The following is a 20893-nucleotide window of genomic DNA, read 5'->3' as shown; positions in this document are numbered from 1 at the left end:
TCGGTACCTTAGTATAAATCATTTTTTAAAGAATTTTATAATGGTAAACGGGTATTTTTAAAGATTAGGTTGTGATTACAAATGATATTGGTAGTGGTTTTATGATGGTGATCGTAGAAATTAGTACTAATTAACATTCCACAGTTAAGATTAAAGTATATTATAATTTCTCTTTAACATTATAAATGGCAAAAAGGACAATTTATAGATACTTAACTAAATAATGCTTTGTATTTTCTATGTACTTCCCCAACTATTTTCTATACCCCTCTTTTCTCTCACTTTTGTCATTGCCCCATGGCTGGATCGTAAAATTTTCTAAGCTCATTATTTGCTCATATTTTTACTATTGGCCGGCAGGGCTTTGTTGCAGCAGTAGAAAAAAAAGTGAAAAAAAATGTTTAACGCTATTTCTGTTGCTCTCTGATGACAAAGTGAAAGTTTTTTTTTTGTCTTTGTGCCGGCAAAACGTAACAACTAAACAAAGCTGCGGGCCATATAGCCAAGACTATGTACACACATATATATATATAGTTTAGGTTTATATACACCCAGGTAAGCCAGGTCTGTTGTGGCTGCGCTTGTTTTCGGGATGTCAAAGATCACGAGCCCCGGGAAAAGAAGACACACACTCTCTGGGGTCCCCCATGCCAAGTCTGTGGGTCTTCGGCTCTGTGTTGACAGCTCTTTTCTGCGGTTACGTACGAGTATGCGATAAAAATTTGTCACATCTTGTTAGCTGCAGAAGTGTAGCTTTATTACTCGGTTTTCACACCCCTGAAATGGTCAGGGTATGCTGTCTTACGTTGCCCTAGGGACGGAATTTCGCCAAGTGTGGAAAATATAGCGAGAAAATAAGTTTATATGGGAAAAAGTCGGAGCTAAAGATGGGCTAAAATAATACCAAAAGCTTACATTTTTAAAAGACTGAAGATTTAGATCTCTCATATTATAATTCATATTGAACCAAAATAATACTGAGTCTACATATCCTATCTTAATTCACATTTTTCATATATTTAAAATTTATTTGAGTTATAAGTTAATTTAAAGTTTCCAGTAATACCAAAAATTATAATAAACTTATAAAGATTAAAGTTAGTTGGTCTCTGATATTATATATTATATAGGGCCAAAATATTCTTGAGTCTACATATCCTATTCTATTTTACCTATTTCACACATTTAAATTCATATGAGTTTAAAATTATTTTAAAATTTTTCAACAATACCAAAAGTAACAAAAAACTTATAAAGATTAAAGATAAGTGATCTCTATTATATATAATATAGAACCAAAAAAATACTAAAATAATACTAATACTAAAAAATAGAGTTTAATAGTAAGAGTTAAATAAGTATGAGTCATTAGCTAATTTAAATATTTCCAATACCACTTAGAGCACTTAAACTTATAGGAAAGCTATTTTTTTTCTCCCCACTTTCATTTCGCATTTACTTAGCAGTCGGACCTTGTTTGGGATCTGTGTCACGTTGCGTATGAGTAATCGCCGGGCAAAATCTTATCAAATGACAGCCAGTGAAATGCAAACAATTACCAACTGGCCAAGTTAAATGGAAAACATTTAGGCAGGCAAGCGCTCGGTTATCAGCCAACAACTCTCGATAAGCCATACAAAGCCAAAAGGCAATTCAGCAATGCGCTTTTAAATTGCGTCGCCATTTTTGGCCTATCAACTATCGACTAAACGTATTTTGCATATATTTCTTATACAGGTGGGCGCAGCTCCAAAGAGAAAAAATAAAATAAAATAAAATAAAAAACCCAAGCCAGTTCGACGAGGTGCTGACAAACTGCACATAATAAATATAATATGTATTTCGTATAAAATAAATCAGAGCCACGAAAGTGAAACGTTTACCGGATGTTGGCAGATTGACAAAACGGAGCGCGAAACTATCGATTGCTGGGGTGGCTGACTCTGTCCCTCCTCTATACATCTATATATTTATATATATATTGTATATACTACGTATATCCATCCATCCAAGTGTCTCTGGTTGGATGCATTGACAGATTGCCGTGTGTAATCGCACAATCGTGCAGTCATTGGCACATTAAAAGCAAAAAATAGGAAAACCGTCTATTTCTGATGTTGCCTTTTGTAAAAGTGCATTGAACAGCGAAATTAATGCAAGTCAAGTAATGCGGAAAAGGGCGTGCCGTGTCGGCTATTTGGGGCGTACGGTTTATAGAATAAACTAACAACATCAACAAAAAAAGAAAGAATCGATATACAAACAAGTGGAAATCGAAGACGACGCCGTCTGGCGATAAACAAAGAAAAGCTGAAAATCGTGCAAATTGTGTACAAATTGCTAAACTTCCGGCGGTCAACGCGGCATTATCGCGTGACCAGCCAGGGGATCAGATTCGTATTCGTTACCCATAGACCAAATTATAGACCATGCTAATGAACAGAATCGCTGGATAAAAGTGTGAAAATTGTGTGAAAGTTCCGTAAAGTTTGTTTGGGCAAGCGCAAACAATGGGCATATTGACAAGAAACGAAATGGAAAATGCAACAACAGCTATTGTTTGCCGGAAAATCGATTAGAAATCGCTGGCAAATGACAGCAGAAGAGGTGTGCCCGTTGGCCAAAAGCCGACACGGGAAGTGGCAGCTTCAGATGGCCAGCTACAGATACTGTATGTATATGTAATACCCAGTTTAAACTCCCCCAGGAGTCGAATCCCCCCGAGGATATACCATACCATATTGACAGGCGCTCGGGGAAGCAGAGCTTTATGAACGTTTATCGGCGTCATCATCATCCATAATCATCATCATCATTACCATTGCCATTATCATTGGCGGTCAGGCCAATACGAAAGACAGGCGAAAGTTAAGCCCCCAAAAAATGCTCGGGTAATAGATGAGAGCTTGTGCCAAAGGTGCAATTAAAATTTAAAGCAGTTAATTAATTTAATGCAAAGTGCCGCCTAACGGTGGGTTTCGGTCTACAAAGCACAAGCGGCGCCAATCAACTAACCAAAAAAAAAACCATTGCACAGTGGGGCATTTGCCTTGGACTTTGTATGCTTAAATAAAGACAATCTCTTGGATAACATAAATAATCCATTACGAACTTGTTCTGAAGAGATCAAGAGGAAAATTATTACACGTTGTATATTAAAAATATTATATCTTTAAAAATGGTGCATTTGCCTTGGACTTTGCATGCTTAATTAAAGACTTGGCTAACATAAATAATCCATTACGAAGTTGTTCTGAAGAGATCAAGAGGAAAATGTTTATATGTTTTGTATATAAATAATATCATATATTTAAAAAATAATTAATTCCTATCTTAATAGTTTGCACTTTTCTGGTCTTAAACTTAAATACTCACTGCATTTTATTGGCCTATTCCACGGTAGTCCGCTGATAGTGGTCTTTTGATGTGTTAACCAAGTTTTTATTAAGTTTGTCCAGTTTTGCTCTGCGTCTTGTGCATAATTTATGTGTTTAATTAATTTTTTTTCTTAGTTCATTTTTTCCGTAATTGCATAATATCTGCAAGCTGACTGGACATTATTAATAGTTATGTCTTTTGGGATTTTTTTTTTTTGCTATAGCAGCAGATATTGTGCAGTTTTTGTAAAAGTTGGGAAACTATAAAGAGTGCCAAAGTCGTTCTGATTTATCTCTTAAGTGGCGGTATAAAAAATAAAATCTATTTTAAAAAAGTTACACTTCCTTTCCAGTTTACAAATATCCAAGCAGTTTTTTTTCCTGATCATCCATTAAAAGTTATTAGTCGACAATAAACATTATCGGCTAAAGTGTAATTTTACAAATTTACCCCAACTTAATGAAGAAAAACCAACAAATAATTGTGATAATTACAAAAAAATGGCCCATTCAACAGGGGAAAAATACAAAAAGGTAAATACTAAGGCGCCAAAAAAAAAAAAAACAAAAGCCAAACACGTGAAGAGGAAATTTGAGAGGCGACGATTTGCCTTGCAACAGATGTTGTAAATGTGGCAGTTACTATTGTTGCAACTCCTTTACAAGTCGAGTGTACTTTTTTTTTTTGGCAGCTTTTGTGAAGCCCCTCCAAAAAACAACCGAAAAATGTTTAATTTAATTACAACACTTGCGTTCCGTTGACTGCTGCGACGATTACCAAAGCCGCCAAGTACCGAACACATTAGACAATTATTTTCCGTTGCCACATATGGAGGGAAATGTGTTGCAAACACCCGAGTCCAACAATTTGTTGTTAAAAATTAAAAAAATAAAACATAAGTGCACCCCCAAAAAAATTGTAAAGAGGCGAACTAATGACGGCTAATGGGAAATGGCTTATGGCGGCGGTGGGTTTTATTTTTTTTATAAAATGTTTGGCGTGGCACAGCAAGATGCTTAGATATCAGACAAGGCAATTGCAATTGTCTTTTAATTTTTAAACCAACCAAGCTGTCAGAGCTGCAAAACTGCAAACGCCAAACGCCAAACGCACAATGGCCCAAGACCCCAAAGACCCCGTTGTTGTCTATAGTTCCAAGTTGCGTCAGATACTGGCGGCCAAACCCAGACGCCAACATGTAACTGCATTGAAATTGAATAGGAATTGGAATTGAAAATGAAAATATATAAATTGGCGTAGTCAATGTGCCGGGCGATGACTGTTAAAAACGCCATAAGTCATGTTCGGGGAGTGGGTCGGATAATTAATAAGCGCTCCCAATCCGTAATATACCGTTGAGTAGCAGTCCCGCCAGTTTCGCCTCGCCAGGCAGGGCCTTACATGCATAATTATATGGGAGCACTACGGGTCTGGTACATCCCCATAGAGGCACACATATTCGACTGTTATGCAAACCCATCACTATTTGTTATGCAGGGGCGGGTCCGAATAAGGTTGCACTTCAAAAATAGCTGCCGTTGCATGGCAAACATCAATTAAAACCATCGAACAGTATACGTTTCTTCGGACAAAATCAAAGTAATACCCAAATAATAATAAATAGCTATGTTTGGATCTAGTCCTCTATGCATTTCAATAACAGACCCCATGTGCAAATGTTTATAATAGATATAATATACATTTTTTTGCCATCCCAAACAAACAAGAGGTCATAAAAATCAGCTTTGTGCAGTCTTTTGATTTTTATTGGCATTTTTGTTTGTTTATTCCTTTTGGCTGAAATACATAAAATTTACCCACGTTTTGTTTATTGGCGAATTTTGGACTTCAAACGCGTGCTTTATGTGCAGTAAAAAATATTACAAAAAAGCTTTGATATACTATATGTTCTTTATGACCAGCTAACCCAGAGCTTAAATTATTTTTAACTTTTCAATGGCGTGCATATGAATGAAAATCAATTTGAAACCCAGTGAAACCACTAAGCAAAGTACCGAGAAAACACTTTTTAGCTGAAGCTTAGCAATTGCAGAAAAATGTTACGTATACGTAACAGAAATAGGGTAAACTATTTGCAAAAGGGTAGGAAGTGATTGTGCAAAAGAATGGCGTGAAAATCGATCAAACAAGTGCTAACCACTCGAGAAACTAAAGAAAATAGTAGGAACAAAAGCTGAAAATAAATATTATTCGCTGAGCAAACGTTTACGCATTTGTCATTGTTAATAGCAAACGTTCTGTGATTTATGAAACAGTTGCTACCTGGATTTATTGCAAATGCGCCTGATAATTGCCTTGGTGTCTGGCACCCTGAAGAACTGCCAACTGTTTGGGTTCCCTAGCCAAGTGGTAGGAAGATCTCCTGCTGTTTGGTGGGAAGCTACATGGGTGCTGCTGTGTTTGCTGTGTGTGTTGGCTGTCTCTAATCACTCGACAAGCCCCAAAACCCTGCTGGCTAGTGTACTAACAGCCGACTCGAGTGGTGGGCAGCCTAATTGAGCGGCTCTGTCGCCCAGGCCAAGTGCGTTTTTCCGTTTGTCATGGCGCACAACGATGCTGAGTTTGAGTCTCAGATGATGATGATGATGATGATCAACCCAATTGCCATGGCGAGTAATAAAACTTGAGGAATCAGCAATGCGTGGCAGCTGTGCGGAGATGGTAGTTTGCGCCCACGACGACGATTCAGCGATCCCAGCGATGATGATGTGGAGTTGATTGGGACGACCCAAGACAGTGGTCGACATTGGAAAAAAAGTCCACAAAAAATTGTAGAAATTCAAATCATTTCCAACTTTTGCAATTCAAGATGAAGACGATTTTATGGTGTTCAGTTTTTTTATTTACTTCCAGTAAAAGCTTTTAACACATTTTTCTTATAATTTAAAAAATACTAAAAATGTAAAAAATACCAAACTCCCAAAATTTGGAGATTTTAGTTCCAGTACTTGCAATTCAAGATAATACGTTTTATTTGTATAATACATTTTGCACTAAAATCGCTTTAAAACTAAAGACATTTTTTCGAATAATCTTAAAACAAGAAATTTTATTGATACCAAATATTTTTAGAATACTTTTTCCTGTACTTTAATTTTTTTCTTTTTTTTTTAAACCCAAAAAAGTTTAGTTCTTTCTCCACTGTTCCACGCCTTCTGAAAAGCAATCCGTATCAGCCACTAGGCGCAGCTTGAGAAGATACAACTTGAAAACAGTGACAGACGCCTCGTTCGAGTGACAAGGAAGCACTTGTGTCTATATGGTCTATAGGTGGATGCGAGTGAGTTGTGATTTGCATATGTGTCTCCGAAATACAGTGCATAGTGTATATATGCCGCATAGGGAAACTCTTTTATTGTTTGGCCGTAGATTTGTCGGACTATTTTTCAGGCCGTGGGCCAAAAGGCCAGATCCACGAGTTAATTGAGCAATGAAACTCAGAAATCATAAAGCCAATCGCGATGCTCGAATGGATGACAGTACCCCGACATTGAGCTTACTTTTTATCAATTTTTCACGTTGTTTTTTCTTTGCCTTTGAGTGACAGTCAGTCGACTGAATTGTTGAATTGTTCGGTTTCAATTTCGTGGTTGACAATGGATTTTGCTATATAATTACACGATCTTCAATGTGACTTCTCCACCACTTCCCATGCTTTGATGTTCGCCACGCTCCACAGGCAAGTCGGCCAAAAAACACAAAGTAAAACCCCAAATGAAAGACAAAAATTAAAAAAAAAATAAAAATGGGGAGGAAAAGTGCATGGCGATTATGCAAGCCATGGAATTATGAGCTGTGCTTCCTGGGCCCCTCTCGGTTAATTAGCTATTAAATAATGGAATGGCCCAGCCATGTCATGTGAATGTGGGCCAATTTTCATGCTTCATTTGCAATGATTTTGCCATTAGTCTCTAGTCTCTGACCAACATTTCCGACTGCCGACAAAACTCCATCGGTAGTCAGTAGTCTGCATGCAATCAGCAGAGTTTTTGTTTTTTTTTCTGCTTTTTCTTAGCTCACCTCTTTTACTTTTTCTTGGCGGCCGAGAACAACAGAAAACAGACAACCCAGTTGCCTGGTTTTGGCTCTCGCCAACGTTTGTTTGATCAATAGCTATAGGTAAAGCTGAAGCTGAAGCTAAAGCCGGCTTACCATCGGCTGCCAGCAAATTTATGTTTATTGCATGTGAAAGTATTTTGCCAATCAATTGAGCTGCCGCCGCTCGAGAAACATTCTCGTCCAGTGAAAGCTCTCCACCCGGTTGACAAACAAATCTGCCAACAATGGTGCACTTAGAGAAAATATATTAAATAATACTAGATGTTATTAAATGGGACTAGAAAATGTTTCAATTTTTCTAGGTTCTGAAACCATATTCGATTGACCTTTAGGGTTTTCACATATAAATGGGCCTTACTTTTAAAATCTTACTGCAAATTGCAACCAAATAGCCTTTTTTGTTGTTATCGAAAATATCGATATTTAAACAATCTTAGATATTTTCGATATTTTTGTCGATAGGTATTTTCCTTTAAATACTGCCCAAATTTTATTGTACCCCATAAATTTACTGTGTAGTTCCCGTTTCTTTTCCAGACCAGATGCTGGAGAATAGGAAAATAGAAATAAATAGACAAAATGCAGAGAAAAACTACTTTTACTTGGCCCGGCCATCTGTGGCCTGTTCTAGTTTGCAGTCGGTTCAGTCAGTCGTTGACTTGGCCTGCGTTGAATAGTCATGGCCTGGGCCAAACACACAGCATGATTGTCACAAATTGCTGCATCGATTGGTGTTGCAACTACATATGTTGCTGGTTTGCTGCTAGCTGGTTGCTAGTTGCATGTTGCTGGCGTGCATGCAGCGGCTGCATTAAGCTGCACTTTTGCTACAGTTTTCTCCACGGGTCGCCGGCCAGCGGGCGATCGCTCTCCCGAGCTCTGCAATTCATCAATCATAATTTGTATGTCATTCACTAATCGTTCGCACTGCTCCCGAACTTCCGAGCACCCGAGCTCCTTGTCCAGCGATTGACCCACCATGATGATCAATTCAATTTACTTCAAGTAACGCAATGTGGTGTTTTCTCTTCAGTAATTATCGATCGATCCCATTGGGGCCCTTGCGTAAATCCCCTTGATAATGACTTATGGCGGTGTAAGCCGATCTTGGGGCTTAAAGTGCAGCCCATCGCACTTGACCATCGAAAGCCGAACCAACAATGATTCATGGGTTTTTCCCATCTGCGTGCGTGATCGACGAGTGCTGTTGGGAAAAGTTTTATGTTAATTAATGAGCCATAGAATATTTCGCAGTATCAAAATGTTTATTTTTTCAAATTAACTAAAAGCTATTTACATTAAGATAAATTACTTAAATTTGTTAATGGATAAAATCAAGCTGTAGATTTATACAAATTGGTTGGGAAACTTGAGCTTACAAAGGGAGGCCACAAAAGATGACTGGTGGTTAACCCTGAACTTTGGTTAATGGAAAACTAAATACATTGTATGATTTCAAGTCCAAAAAGATTTTCAATGAACTATGTTTTATTCAAAACGAAAACCCAAGTTAAAACAGTCTTTATAATCCTTATATACTTCTAATAATGTGTACAAACATACATATTAAGCTTTGGAAAGAATGCCAAAACGGCTGGGGAATAAAAATCATTGTTTTTTTTACCTTTTAAATGTTTAATATTTAGTAAGCCACCCTGCAGAATATTAAATTAATAAATGCATTTTTTCCCTATCCTTACAGAATGAAGGCTTCGGACCTGCAACGCATGGCATCAGCAAAACGGACGGAAGCTGCATCAGCCACCACAGTCAGAGCAACGGGAACGGAATCGGAGGCGTCAACGGGAGCGGAAACGGAAACGTCGGCCACCACCTCGGTGGAGTCCTGCGCACCACTGACCTGGCCAGTGGGGCCATGGAGTGCCTGCCGATGAGCAGCGCCGCCCACCACCCACATTTGATGGCGGGTGCCACGGCGGTCGGAGCTGTTTCCTCCTCCTCGCCCACGGCCACCGTGGTGGTGGGGGCCACGTATCCGCATCACCTGCACCACCACCACCTGAGCCACCACACGCCCTACAGCAACAGCTACGGGAGCCATCACATCCACAGCGAGCAGACCAAATCGCTGCAGGAGCTGCAGCACGAGGTGGGTGCTCTGCTGGAGTTCCGGGATCTGGTCATCGAAACGTTTCCGGACCTCAAGCACAAGATGGCCTCCATGTCCGCCACGCCCTCGACGCCCACATCTTCGGTGGGTGCCATCGGTGGCAGTCACTCGGTGGGTGGCGGCAGCTCCTCGTTAGCCACCAGGTGGGTCTGGGTTTCCATAAATCCGATACAAATATTAAAATGACAGAGTAACTAAATTCCTTGGCTTACCTTTACAGCAGGCGCGAATGGGAGCCGGGTATACGCATGAAGCGGAAGTTGTCGCACAAGGAACCGTCCACGTCGTCAGCGTCGGCAGCTGCTCCTTCTTCTGGGGCGGAAGCGTCGTCCTCGTCGCTGACACGCAGCCGCAGCAACTCGCACAGCGGCAAGAAAGAGCCAAAGAGCGGAGAGAACAACAACGGCAGCGTTGTGCAAGACTCCGGCTTCTCAACGGAGACTAGTTCCTCCAAGGAGGGCCACAGTGCCTCCTCCACCAACGGTGCTATGACTGTGAGTCGCAGGATAATTTCTAAAATTATCAGTTCATAATCTTTCTATCTCCTTCCACAAACAGGTGGCCATAGCAGCAAATCGCCTGAGCTGTGCTGAGTCGGACGATGAGCTGCTCAACCTGCTGGACGTCATCCACCGCAAGTCCAATCGCTTACGCGAAGAGGTGGAGCAGTTGCAGAGCTACGAGCGCCAGCAGGGGAACTCCCAAACAGCAGAGGGAGAGGGCAAGGGTGCCAGCAAGGATGCAATGACGCCGCAGCAATTCCGGGAGCAGGTGGAGCGACTGAATCGCGAGGACATTAAACAGCTGCGCAAGGAGCGTGATCGTCTGCTGGACAAGCTGGCCGAAATGGAGGCGGAAACGCTGACCGGAAGGATCAAGGCGGCCAAGATGAGCGACCAGGTGGAAGAGCTGGTTGGAGTGAAAAAGGATCTCGAGGAGCAGTTGAAACTGGCGATGGCCCAGAAGCTAGAGCTGAGCTCGCGGGTGCAACAGTTGCAGCAGCAACAGCAGCAAAGCAAGAGCTCTTCCAGGTGAGAATCTGCTTCAGAGGATCCTCCTAAAGTATCCTCTTAATATATTTTATATGTAAAACTAAACGTTTCTTCATTTTTCAGCGCCAGCCAGTCGGATTACTCCAGTCAACGCAACTTTCTATCCTCAGCCACCACGGTGCTCTCCAATGGCAGTCGTCCCAGCAGCAACATCATCAGCAACAACACATTCCAGCCGGTCGTCCTCGATCAGCCAGCGCAGGAAGCATTCCATCAAAGCTCAGGCAGTGATATAACATTGAGGAAACAGCAACAGCAATCCTTGGGACGTCTCGATGGCATCGTGAGCACGCCCGGAACGCGCAACTCCAAGTGCCGTTTGACCGACTCCAAGCGATTCGCGGCCATTCTCCTTGAGACGAATGTTCTAGAGCTGCAGCGCCACTTGCTCACCCTCACCGTGCAGAACCAGGTGCTGGCCCAGAAGCTGGACTCGTCCAGCAAGTCCAAGACGCTGCTGGCCAAGCGGCTGGACAAGAGCAGCGAGGAGTTCGAGCATCTGCGCTACCAGCTGGAGGAGAAGAGCATCGAGCTGGAGGGCACCAAGGCGCAGTTGCGTCTGGTGGAGTCCCGCCTGCAGGCGAGCAACAGCACCACCAACTCGTATCTGCACTCCTCGCAGCATGACTACGAGACCAATCGCTCCTCGGCTTCCACCACGCTGATGTTGAGTCGTCGTGGAGTCTCCGACTCTGTGGACTCCGCCTCGACGGCCATGCCCGCCCCGCCAGTCACGCAGATCAGTACGCCCAGCATGAAAGCAATGGTGCCGCTGGCCATGGACGAGCTGCAGCAGCACAGCAGCAGCACGGAGTCGGCGCACGAGCACGAAAATCAAGCGCTTCGAACCCCGACCAGTACCAACTCCCCGCTGAGCAAGACGATTATTAATGCGAGTCCGTGTCCCGTAGGCAGCAGTACGCCCAGTAACATAGCCGCTCGTGTGATGAGCATCAGTGTGGGCGGGGTGAGTCCGTTTGAGTCCGGCATGACTCCGCCGCCGCGACAGAATGCGTTCCGCAAGTTTGGAAGTGCTAGCAAGCCCAGCAAGATTCCACTGCCGGGCAGCAAGGCGGCGGCCTATTTCTCCGGCAAACCACCAACGGGAAGACCCTCGACGGCAGGACGCTCTCCGCCATCGGCGCACAACTCGAGCAGCACCTCGTACGGCAGTAAATCCTCGCTAAGCAGGAGTACTGGCAATCTGCAGAGCTTGCGGAGAGCGGACACGTCCGCCTCCAACCATTCGCTGAGTACGAACACGAGCCGCAGTTCGACCTCTTCCTCGATACCGCTGGCCACAACACCTTACTCATCCGGCTCGACCGGCAATCGCAGCCAGCCGACAGCCGCAACGACTCCGTCCCCGCGTGTGCTCCAGAATTCGCCGCTGCCCAAGCTGAAGCGGGATACGATCAGCTCGAGGGTGCGTCATCTGGACTCCCTGTCACGTGCCCAGCAGTCGCCGGAGGGCGTTAGGGGCACCACCACCACCACCACCTCCATTGCCGCCCAGCTGAGCTCGACGCTGCGCAAGGATCTCCAGTTGAGTGGAAATGGGACGGGGGCTCCCTATCATCAGAACCACCAGAACCACAGGCGCAGTGGCCACTCGCCGGCGTCCAATTCGTCTGGGAGCGGCGTGTCCAGGCGGTACAGTAGTGCCTCGACAGGGGGTTCCGGTGGTCGAGCCATCGGCCGGGATCAGGGCGAGACCATCACGCCCACATCCAGCTATGGCGGCGACAGTGACAGTGGCAAGGTACGCACTCTCAAATCAACATTATTGGGTTGGTTCAAGTGAATTATTATAATACTACTGATAATACCGATACATACATTTATATATATGAATATCTACTGATTACCGTTTAATATGCCTTCGATAACGTTTACGAAACAACAACAAAGAACCACAAGAATCATCATCCTCGTTACAGTTAATGAAATCAAATCAAAACGAATCAAAACCAGAATAGAAATCAGCAGCATACGAATTCGATATTAACTGTCTTCGTTGACATACATAGTAACGTGCATATATATTTATTTAAACATACAATTAACCCACGGCATATATACTCTACATACATATATATACTTCAGTTACATGCATATATATTCGAAATTTATAAAAAATCGATCACGTAAGCGTCCCGTGCCTAAGCAAGGAAATTGTTCTCTGCCCTCGTTGTTTGTCCTTTAATTTGTCAGCTGTATATCGCGAATAGAAAATTCAACAATTTTCAACAGCAAATCCCGAACAGGGAAAGTATTTGTTTCACCAACGGAAACAGTGTATTTAACCAACAATTGCTTTCTTGTAGTATATGTCTACAATTTACTAAACAATTGCTCGTTAACTCATATTGTTCAGTATTTTTTGATAATTCCAATTTGTTTTCAAAACCTATTGCAACTTCATTAACTTGTATCAAGATTTCGTTGTACTTTTTATTTTGTTATTGTTTTTTTTTTCCAAAAGATTTTCAAGCCACTTCTTGCCATAACCAAAGTCAGCTTTATGAAGATGATACAAGAAAATCCAAACGTTTGAGAACTCAATTCTCCAGTTCAAGAATGGTCAACACACCTCTCACAAACAGTATGTTCAATATTACGCACCCTAGAATACCTTTTCAAGACCCTGCAGCTTGTGCTTGGGTTTGGGTCGTTGACTCAACACTTGGCTAGTGAAAGGTGCCGCCTATCAAACTCTCACTGCCTATCGATGCCTTAGGTGCTCAGTAGCCGGCTTTAATTAATCAGCAATTTCACATGCAACTACAGCAACACCAGCAGTGGCGGCAGCAACAACAACTGCAATGTTTCCTCTATATAGTTATGTATATAAAAAGTAAAACAAAAGTCAAATGCCTGTACAATATCATTTCATTTACTCATATATATTATGCAAATCACGATTACTGCGGCTCAGTATATTTTCCTCAAGTATGCATGCCTCATTGTTGGATCAGCCAGAGTTTCTCATTGTGTTCGAAAGCGAGTTTAAGCATAATTATTAGTTTGCGTGTGTATTTAAAATCTATTATTATTATTATTATTGCTTTCTTTGTAATTATTATAAGCTATACTTAAACTACTTACTGGGCTTAATTTAAAGGCTAATTTATTGATTTGTGTATGAAGCAGATGGGCTTATACCAACCTATGCGTATACGCTATTACATAAAAATATAAAACCGATTAGAGTATAACAGACTTTTCGATTTATTTGTTAAACCTATGAAGAAGGAAATAAATTTCGTGTATTAAAATAACAAAAAAAAAGACTTGCCCTAAGTTAGTTAACTGCTTGCCAGTAAACATATCATTATAAGAGCCTGCAAGGATCTTGGTTTTATCACGTGGTCGATAGCTCATCCGAAGGTCCAACTAACCAAACACTCACTCTCATCCACATTCACAATACAGGACAATACACCATCGACAGCATCGAGTGCTTTATTTTGGCTTTGTTTGTGCATTGTGCAAGCCACCCAAGAAAAATTCCAATTAGATGATCACACTTGAAATAATTTGTATCTAATGCTGTAATTTCTTTTTACTTTTACTTTTTCTTTCTGCGCCTTTCTACCCTGTTTGTATGTCTACTCCAAAAACAAAACAAAAAATTTATACTGTCTGTTGTTGTCATAACTCACATATATACTCGTATTTTGTATATCCGAAAATCTGACCGAACCAAAAAATATCCCCGCAAAAAACGTATAAATATAAATGTACATAAAAAAAATATGTCCAACAAACCAACCAACCAACAAAAAAACCAACCAACCCAAATCCCAAAAACCAGCAACAGCCCAAAATGTAACTAAAACCATTGTGAAAACAAGCCACTTTTCCTAACAAACGCCAGGCTACACAGAGAAAATAATCATCGGAGTTGGTATGGATAGCAGAAGTTACCCATGTTTGTGGACCTAAGGTGGTGTATACTGATTGACTGATTGATTGACGATGTTGGTGGTGAATACACAAAAGTTTCGACTGCATGCATGCCAAAAAAAACAGAAAGAATATAACCCGAAAAAAGAAATGCGACTGGAGTTTTTGGTGTCGGACAGCCACAGAAAATTGAGATGGCCAAACGAACAGGAGCAGCGCCCTCGCCCAGTACATCCTCCTCAGCTCAGATCAGCTCAGCCCCAAAATCAGCTCAGATCTCTGTCTCGAGCCCTCTGTTGTAAATCGTTTGTCTGTTTTGTTTTTGGCCCAAAAGCAAAGACAATGAAGTAGACACTTTGCCGCCATTCGTTATACGCGTAAGTCTCTTTTGTTGTATCTCACCTAGTAGGTTAAGCTCTACCATTTCTCCAAAACCACTCCAAAACCAATCCAACCCACAAATCCCCCACACCGCCAACCCCACGGCTTTCTTTTTGTTTACCCCACACTGAGTTTACACCAACAATGGTTTTTATTTCGATGTAGTTCGTAGTAGATCTAGCCTACCCAGACTATCTAGACCTAGACCCTCACCCTTTCTACAATAGCAAACGGGCAGTGCACACAAAAATACACACAAATTTTCGATTCAACTTTTGAAATTGCCAAGTAAGGTAAACGAAATGAGTGACTTACACGCTGTACATATACTGATTGGTTGATTGATGGATCGCTCTGTGCTAACAAAAAAAATGTTAAACCTATATATATTGTGCCCAAGGTTGAGGGATCTAACCGCTGTTCAAGAGAACAATTCTCCCGCTACATGCTAACCCCAAACAACTTTTGTGTTTTCCTAACGATCTATTACCATTCTTTTCGTTAATGTGCCTAAACAGCCGCCTAAAACCCTTTCTTGTTTCTTTTTTCGTTCTAATTCTGATTGCTTGATTGCACTTTGAACCAAAGATTTGATATACTATTTCGTTTTTTCTTTGCTCTACCCCGAAATCCCCCGAAAACGATGCTTAGAATTTGGCCAACACCGTTGAAAAGCCAAATTTCCGTCTCAATAACTACAATTGGCAACTATGGCAAACGAGCAGCAGCAGCCAGGGAAAGGTTCAAATGGAACGATATCTGCCCCATGAGCTTCACGATGTGTCCGAGGAGACGGCCTACGATTCGTACTACACCGAGTACACCACGCCCGATTCCATGGACTGTGGCAGTGCCAATCTCCTGGTCACCTTCGACTATGGCTACAGTGACTCCATCGAGGCCAGAGCTGATCCTGCTGTCCAGGAAGATGATCGGGGCGAAGGTGCTGATCCTGATGGTGATGGGTATGCGGATGTGGAGGATGCCATTTGGTTCGGCACTCCGCCGAAGGAGAGGAAGGACGCCAAACTGTTTGAGGTGCATCATGTGCAGCACAAGCTGCTGGATGACAGCCTGCAGTCCCTGATCTCCTACGACGTTGATGATTTTGAGGAGGAGGAGCTATCGGAACCAGAGCCAGATGAAGAGATCTTCTATGACAGCATTGAGTGCGTTTAGGATTCCATAGGCAGGTGGCAGTGGTGTTTGTTTAACTTAACCAACTATCATATCTAAACTAGTCCTTATTTTCAAACCCTCTTTCATATACGGTTTTGTAATTTTCAAAAGCAAAAGGTTAAATATGTGTATGTAGCTGTAGTATAGTGTTATGTGACGTGTATAATGTTGATTTTAATGTATTCGGCTTAACTATCCAAGGGCCCTGCAATGAACGATTGTAATTGAAACGAATTGTGACTGAATTGGATTGATCGTAATGTTTGTTTTCCCCCCCGTTAACCATTCAGGGCTTTAGTCTGTACGCTTGATGGTTTCTTCGACTATTTATTAGTAACCCCTACTTTGTATGTATTATTTAGAGTGTGCATCTTTGTAAGAGTCTTAAGTTAGTTATCCTGCACCATTGCCTATTTACTCAAAACTACATTTAATTTACTCGTACTAGCCGGCTAAGTAGCTTAGTTGTTAATCAAATTTAGTTAACACATCGCATCTAATGTATGTATGTACAGTTTGATATACTACCTAATTATGTACGGATTCTATTTAAGTCGGAAGGCAAATGTAATAGGGTCTATCTATCATGTTATCACGAAACTGCGTTTACTACATTTATAAATCCAACAGACATAGAAGTGAGGGAAACCAACAATTATGATTCATATTAAAGCTAATAATAATATATATTCAAAAAAAAGGCAGCAAATGTAGACATGTATCCATTTAAACAGCAAATGTAATTGATAAACACATATAAATGAAGAAAAAACAAAAATAAAAAATATTAAAAATACATATGACGACGGGTTTTCATTCAATATTTTGGATTGATTGGGTAAGTTTTAAGACTATGGTTTTTTTAACAAATCAAATGGATGAGTGTTAGCATTGAATATTCTAAAAACAATAACTGTAATAAATATATATTTCTGATAAAATATTTGCAAATCAATAAATGAGATACATAAACCGACTTTTTTATCAATCAATCAAAGTTAACGCCCAGCTTGTTGGACGGGTTTTCAATGGTCGCCAAGTGGCAGAAATTGAAGTTAATTGAAATTCAAATTTTGTAAATGCAGTGCGAATTTTCAAACCGCTTTCCTCTCTCAAATATATGCACAAATAGCCATTTTTCGAATGCCACATAATTGAATAAGAGCGTGAAAGAGTCGGAGAAAGGCAGGGGCTCTCATGTAAGCACCGCTCTCTTATGGGAGCATTCCCCAATGGAGCACTCGGTGCTCGAGACTGGGTCTCAGGCTCAACCAGTTGGCTATGTGCGCTCCGTGCCAGCAGAACATTTCCGGAACGGGTTTCGGCTGCGTTCAATAAACCCAGGCCCTCGAAAGGCATTCGGTTCGGGACTAATAAACCGATTTTAAGAACCAGCTGGCGAATAACCGACTGCCCGAGACCTCCATAAATGCCAGAACCCGCAGATATGTGCTTATCACAACCCTGTGAACGCCGGTAAAATTGGGGTCCGCGAAAATCTGATATCAGCAACATGGATTTCGAGGAGATTCTGGCCAAGTGCGGCAACAGCAGTCGTTATCAGTTCGTACTGCTGGCTCTTTATGGCTACCTCATGATCGTCGTATCGATGCACTATTTCTCGCAAAACGTCATTAGTTTTGTGCCCGATCATTGGTGTTACCACGAACAGCTGGTGAATCGCAGCTTCGCCGAGATCGAGGCGATATATTCCCAATTCGAGAGGCCCTCTTGCACACGACTGGAAGAGATTGATGAGGATGGCCAGAATCACACGCTGAGCACGGAGCGATGCAATCGGTGGATCTACAAGTACGACTTTGGATATAAAAGTATGAATACGGAGGTGAGTTTATTGGGTTTTTTGAGGGGTGATACATTTTGAACTAATAACTACTTTAGTAAGATTGATTTTTTAAAAAGGTATAGCTTTTTATGGGTTAGTATCTATACACTCAGGGAAAAACACCGTGCTAAAAACAAGTACAAACAGCCTTGATTTAAGAAAAATTGCATGCTTAACATTTAAGAACGTTCGTGCTCAAAAAATTCTCATATTGAGCACTTTTTGGATTTTTAATGTCTGCCAACTCTAATAATTCCCAACTGTTTATTCTAAAAGTACTCGGTATATAAGGCGCATAAATTAGACAGTTTTAATGCCCGTGAGCGGCAAGCCGTAAGTAAACTTCAAATATTAATAATTTTTATATATATCTCGATTATTTCGTTTCAGTTTCCAATACTTATTTCTCTTACTAGCATAAAATAAAAACTCATTTTAATTTCATAATATCTATATACTAATTTAAGAATTATTCGTCCTTAAATCATGCCTGCAACTTTTTACTTTATTATTAAATCGTTCTTGTTTTTAGTCCATAAATGACTTGATTTAAGAATTATTCATACTAGATTCAAGACCGAAAGGTTCTTAAATCTAGTATCTTGGGTCTTGAAAATTCGTGCTCGAAAGTAGTATTTTGTTCTCGCGTTCTGTATTTTCCATGCTTGGCGAAGTTTTGACACCGAAAATACTAGGTTCAAGCACGAAATACTTGATTTTTTTTCTGAGTGTAGATATTATACTAGAAAATTCTATATTATACTAAGTTATATAGTATATTTATAAATACCTTTTGGGGCATAGGAAGGGCCATAAAAAATGCTTATGTCTCCAAATTCGCATGCTTTTAAAAAGTTTTGATAGAGACAAGGGTTAATTTAATTTTTATTTATTTGTTAATTATATCTAGACTTGAAATCCCAAAAATTTTATAAAAAATTTGTGTAAAAAAGATCATGGGGTGGTTTGAATAAAACTAGACATTTTATAATAGGTACAATTATAAATTTTTAGTTAAACTGGGTGTGCGATGAGGCTTATAAGCCCCGTGTGGGTCAGTCCCTCTTCTTTGTGGGTTCGGTGTGCGGAACTCTAGTCTTTGGATTGCTTGGAGATCGTATAGGCCGCATTAAGGCCTTAATTTTGGCCAACTGGTGCGGTTTCCTTGGTGATTTCTCAACCATATTCGCCAATAATTTGACTTCGTTCTCGATCAGCCGTTTTGTATCTGGATTGGCGGCCGATGCCAACTCTTATCTCATGTATATACTGAGTAAGTAATTGTGAGGATATGTTTTTTAAGGACTACTTATAATGCTAATTTTGATTAGTTCTCGAATATGTCTCGCCCTCATTAAGAAACGTGGGACTTAATACAGTTTTGGGAAGTTTCTACTGCCTTGGCTTGATTGGAGCCTCTTGGCTGGCCGTTTGGGTGGGCCACTGGCGTATTTTCCTGGCCTGTTCCTCGGTGCCCCTCCTCCTGGTTACACTTTTCTACTTCCTCGTCCAGGAGAGTGCCCAGTGGCTGGTCACACGTAATGACATCGATGGAGCCATTAGGCGACTTCAGCGCGTGGCCAAAATTAACCGCCGCCAGGTGGCGGATGATGATTTTAGGACATTTCGTAGTTACTGTGAAGAGCACTACCGCAAGGACACCAAGGAGGAGCAAAGTGAGGACAAGCTGCTGGACATGCTGAAAACGCCGCGCATGCGCAGCACGGGATTTAAACTGCTACTTATTTTGTAAGTTATTGAAGGCTTTTTTTTATTGATTACAATCATACATATTTGATTTATAATTGGAAGCATACGCTATTTTATAAATAGTATTGGTCTTTATTTACATTGGTCGTTAGCAAAACCCTGCTCACCTCGTATACTGTACGTGTCGGCAGAGCAACGGTAGAGAAATTTGTACCCTACGGGCAAATTGCTTTTGCATCCTATCATAAATCAATTGTGTTAAGTAGTTTATTTATAAACTTATTCCGTATAGTGACTACAGTGATAGTGATTATTTTATTTATTACTTCCGCAGCATTATTATTACGCCCTGCTACAACACTATCGCTCGGAACGTGGAGGGTCTGGGCATATCGCCCTTCATCATGTTCTCCCTGAATGCCCTAACGCTGCCGCCCTCGGGATACCTACAGGGTCTGCTCCAAGATCGGATTGGTCGCAAGGCTACCGCAGTCAGTTGGATGACCATAACTGGATTATTTGCAGCCGCCGCTGGTCTGGTGATATCGCAAGGAAGTAACAGGAATATACTGCTACTAGTGGGTCTAACTTTGGCGGCCAGATTTGGAGTCTCCATTGCCGATGGAGCCAGTTCGCAGTTCTCCGCCGAGCTAATCCCCACCAGCGTGCGGGGAAGGGGCGTGGCAGTGGTGCATGTGGCTGGATTTGCCGCCTCCTTCCTCTCGCCTTACATCCTTCATTTGGGCACTTACTTCAAGCCAGCTCCCTCCATTATCTTGGGGCTTCTTTTCCTATCCGGAGCTTATGTGTGTCTCCTACTGCCCGAGACTCGTAATAAGAAACTTCCTATGTCCCTGGCCGAAGGAGAGGAGTTCGGTCGTGGAGAGGGCATATTTGACTTTCTTACCAATATGCTAGGAAGGAAAACCAAAGACTCTGAAGTGGAAATGAGTTCCAAGGAGGTGGAGAAGGACACTTTGATGACTAAGCCTGTCCAGCAGTAATAGGTACAATCAAATTCTTCTTGGTTGATATGTTTGTTATATAATTCAAAGGGAATTTTAAAAAAATTGTTTTGTAATAAAAAGATGATTTAATATCTGATATTTAAAGCTTGATCCTGACTTAAAATTCGTATATCTAAAAGCTACGAAAAGCTCTATACTTAGCATAACCCGATATGCAGCTTGCATAGTATCTGACTCTATTGCCAAGAGCTTTATTTGT

The 20893-nt window shown here is 41.4% G+C and overlaps 3 protein-coding genes across 7 annotated transcripts in view; all 3 read left to right on the top strand.

Moving 5' to 3' along the window:
* jvl (javelin-like) overlaps positions 1 to 16908 on the top strand; it is a 60697-nt gene extending 43789 nt beyond the window's left edge. For 2 of the 5 annotated variants that reach the window (XM_065867244.2, XM_065867246.2), the window contains 5 exons: positions 9161 to 9732; positions 9810 to 10083; positions 10148 to 10620; positions 10705 to 12403; positions 15583 to 16908. In XM_065867244.2, the coding sequence (XP_065723316.2) occupies positions 9161 to 9732; positions 9810 to 10083; positions 10148 to 10620; positions 10705 to 12403; positions 15583 to 16110 (3546 nt within the window). In that variant the 3' untranslated portion in view covers positions 16111 to 16908. Of the gene's footprint in view, positions 1 to 9160; positions 9733 to 9809; positions 10084 to 10147; positions 10621 to 10704; positions 12404 to 13126; positions 13860 to 14464; positions 14988 to 15582 lie in introns of those variants that run through there. The other 3 variants (XM_065867245.2, XM_065867248.2, XM_065867247.2) reach the window with 3 other exon arrangements.
* The window catches only part of UQCR-C1 (Ubiquinol-cytochrome c reductase core protein 1), a 289718-nt gene that overhangs the window by 162159 nt on the left and 106666 nt on the right, over positions 1 to 20893 (top strand). The window lies entirely within an intron of this gene.
* LOC108014526 (organic cation transporter protein) lies at positions 17375 to 20770 on the top strand. The gene is made up of 4 exons (XM_036817802.3): positions 17375 to 17956; positions 18971 to 19229; positions 19288 to 19705; positions 20001 to 20770. The coding sequence occupies exons 1-4, from the start codon at positions 17624 to 17626 to the stop codon at positions 20668 to 20670; spliced, it is 1680 nt and encodes a 559-aa protein (XP_036673697.2). The 5' UTR covers positions 17375 to 17623; the 3' UTR covers positions 20671 to 20770.

The sequence above is a fragment of the Drosophila suzukii genome, chromosome 3, assembly GCF_043229965.1.
Source record: "Drosophila suzukii chromosome 3, CBGP_Dsuzu_IsoJpt1.0, whole genome shotgun sequence".
Lineage (NCBI taxonomy): Eukaryota > Metazoa > Arthropoda > Insecta > Diptera > Drosophilidae > Drosophila > Drosophila suzukii.
The sequence above is the reverse complement of the archived record's forward strand: the minus strand, read 5'-3'. Positions and strand labels throughout refer to the sequence as shown.

What these genes read in the sequence shown, in the direction of transcription:
- LOC108014526 (XM_036817802.3), top strand. Translation starts at nt 17,624, where the DNA reads ATGGATTTCGAGGAGATTCTGGCCAAGTGCGGCAACAGCAGTCGTTAT. An exon ending in ATAAAAGTATGAATACGGAG is followed by an intron (nt 17,957 to 18,970) that starts GTGAGTTTATTG and finishes ATAAATTTTTAG; the next exon opens with TTAAACTGGGTGTGCGATGA. An exon ending in TTTAAACTGCTACTTATTTT is followed by an intron (nt 19,706 to 20,000) that starts GTAAGTTATTGA and finishes TTACTTCCGCAG; the next exon opens with CATTATTATTACGCCCTGCT.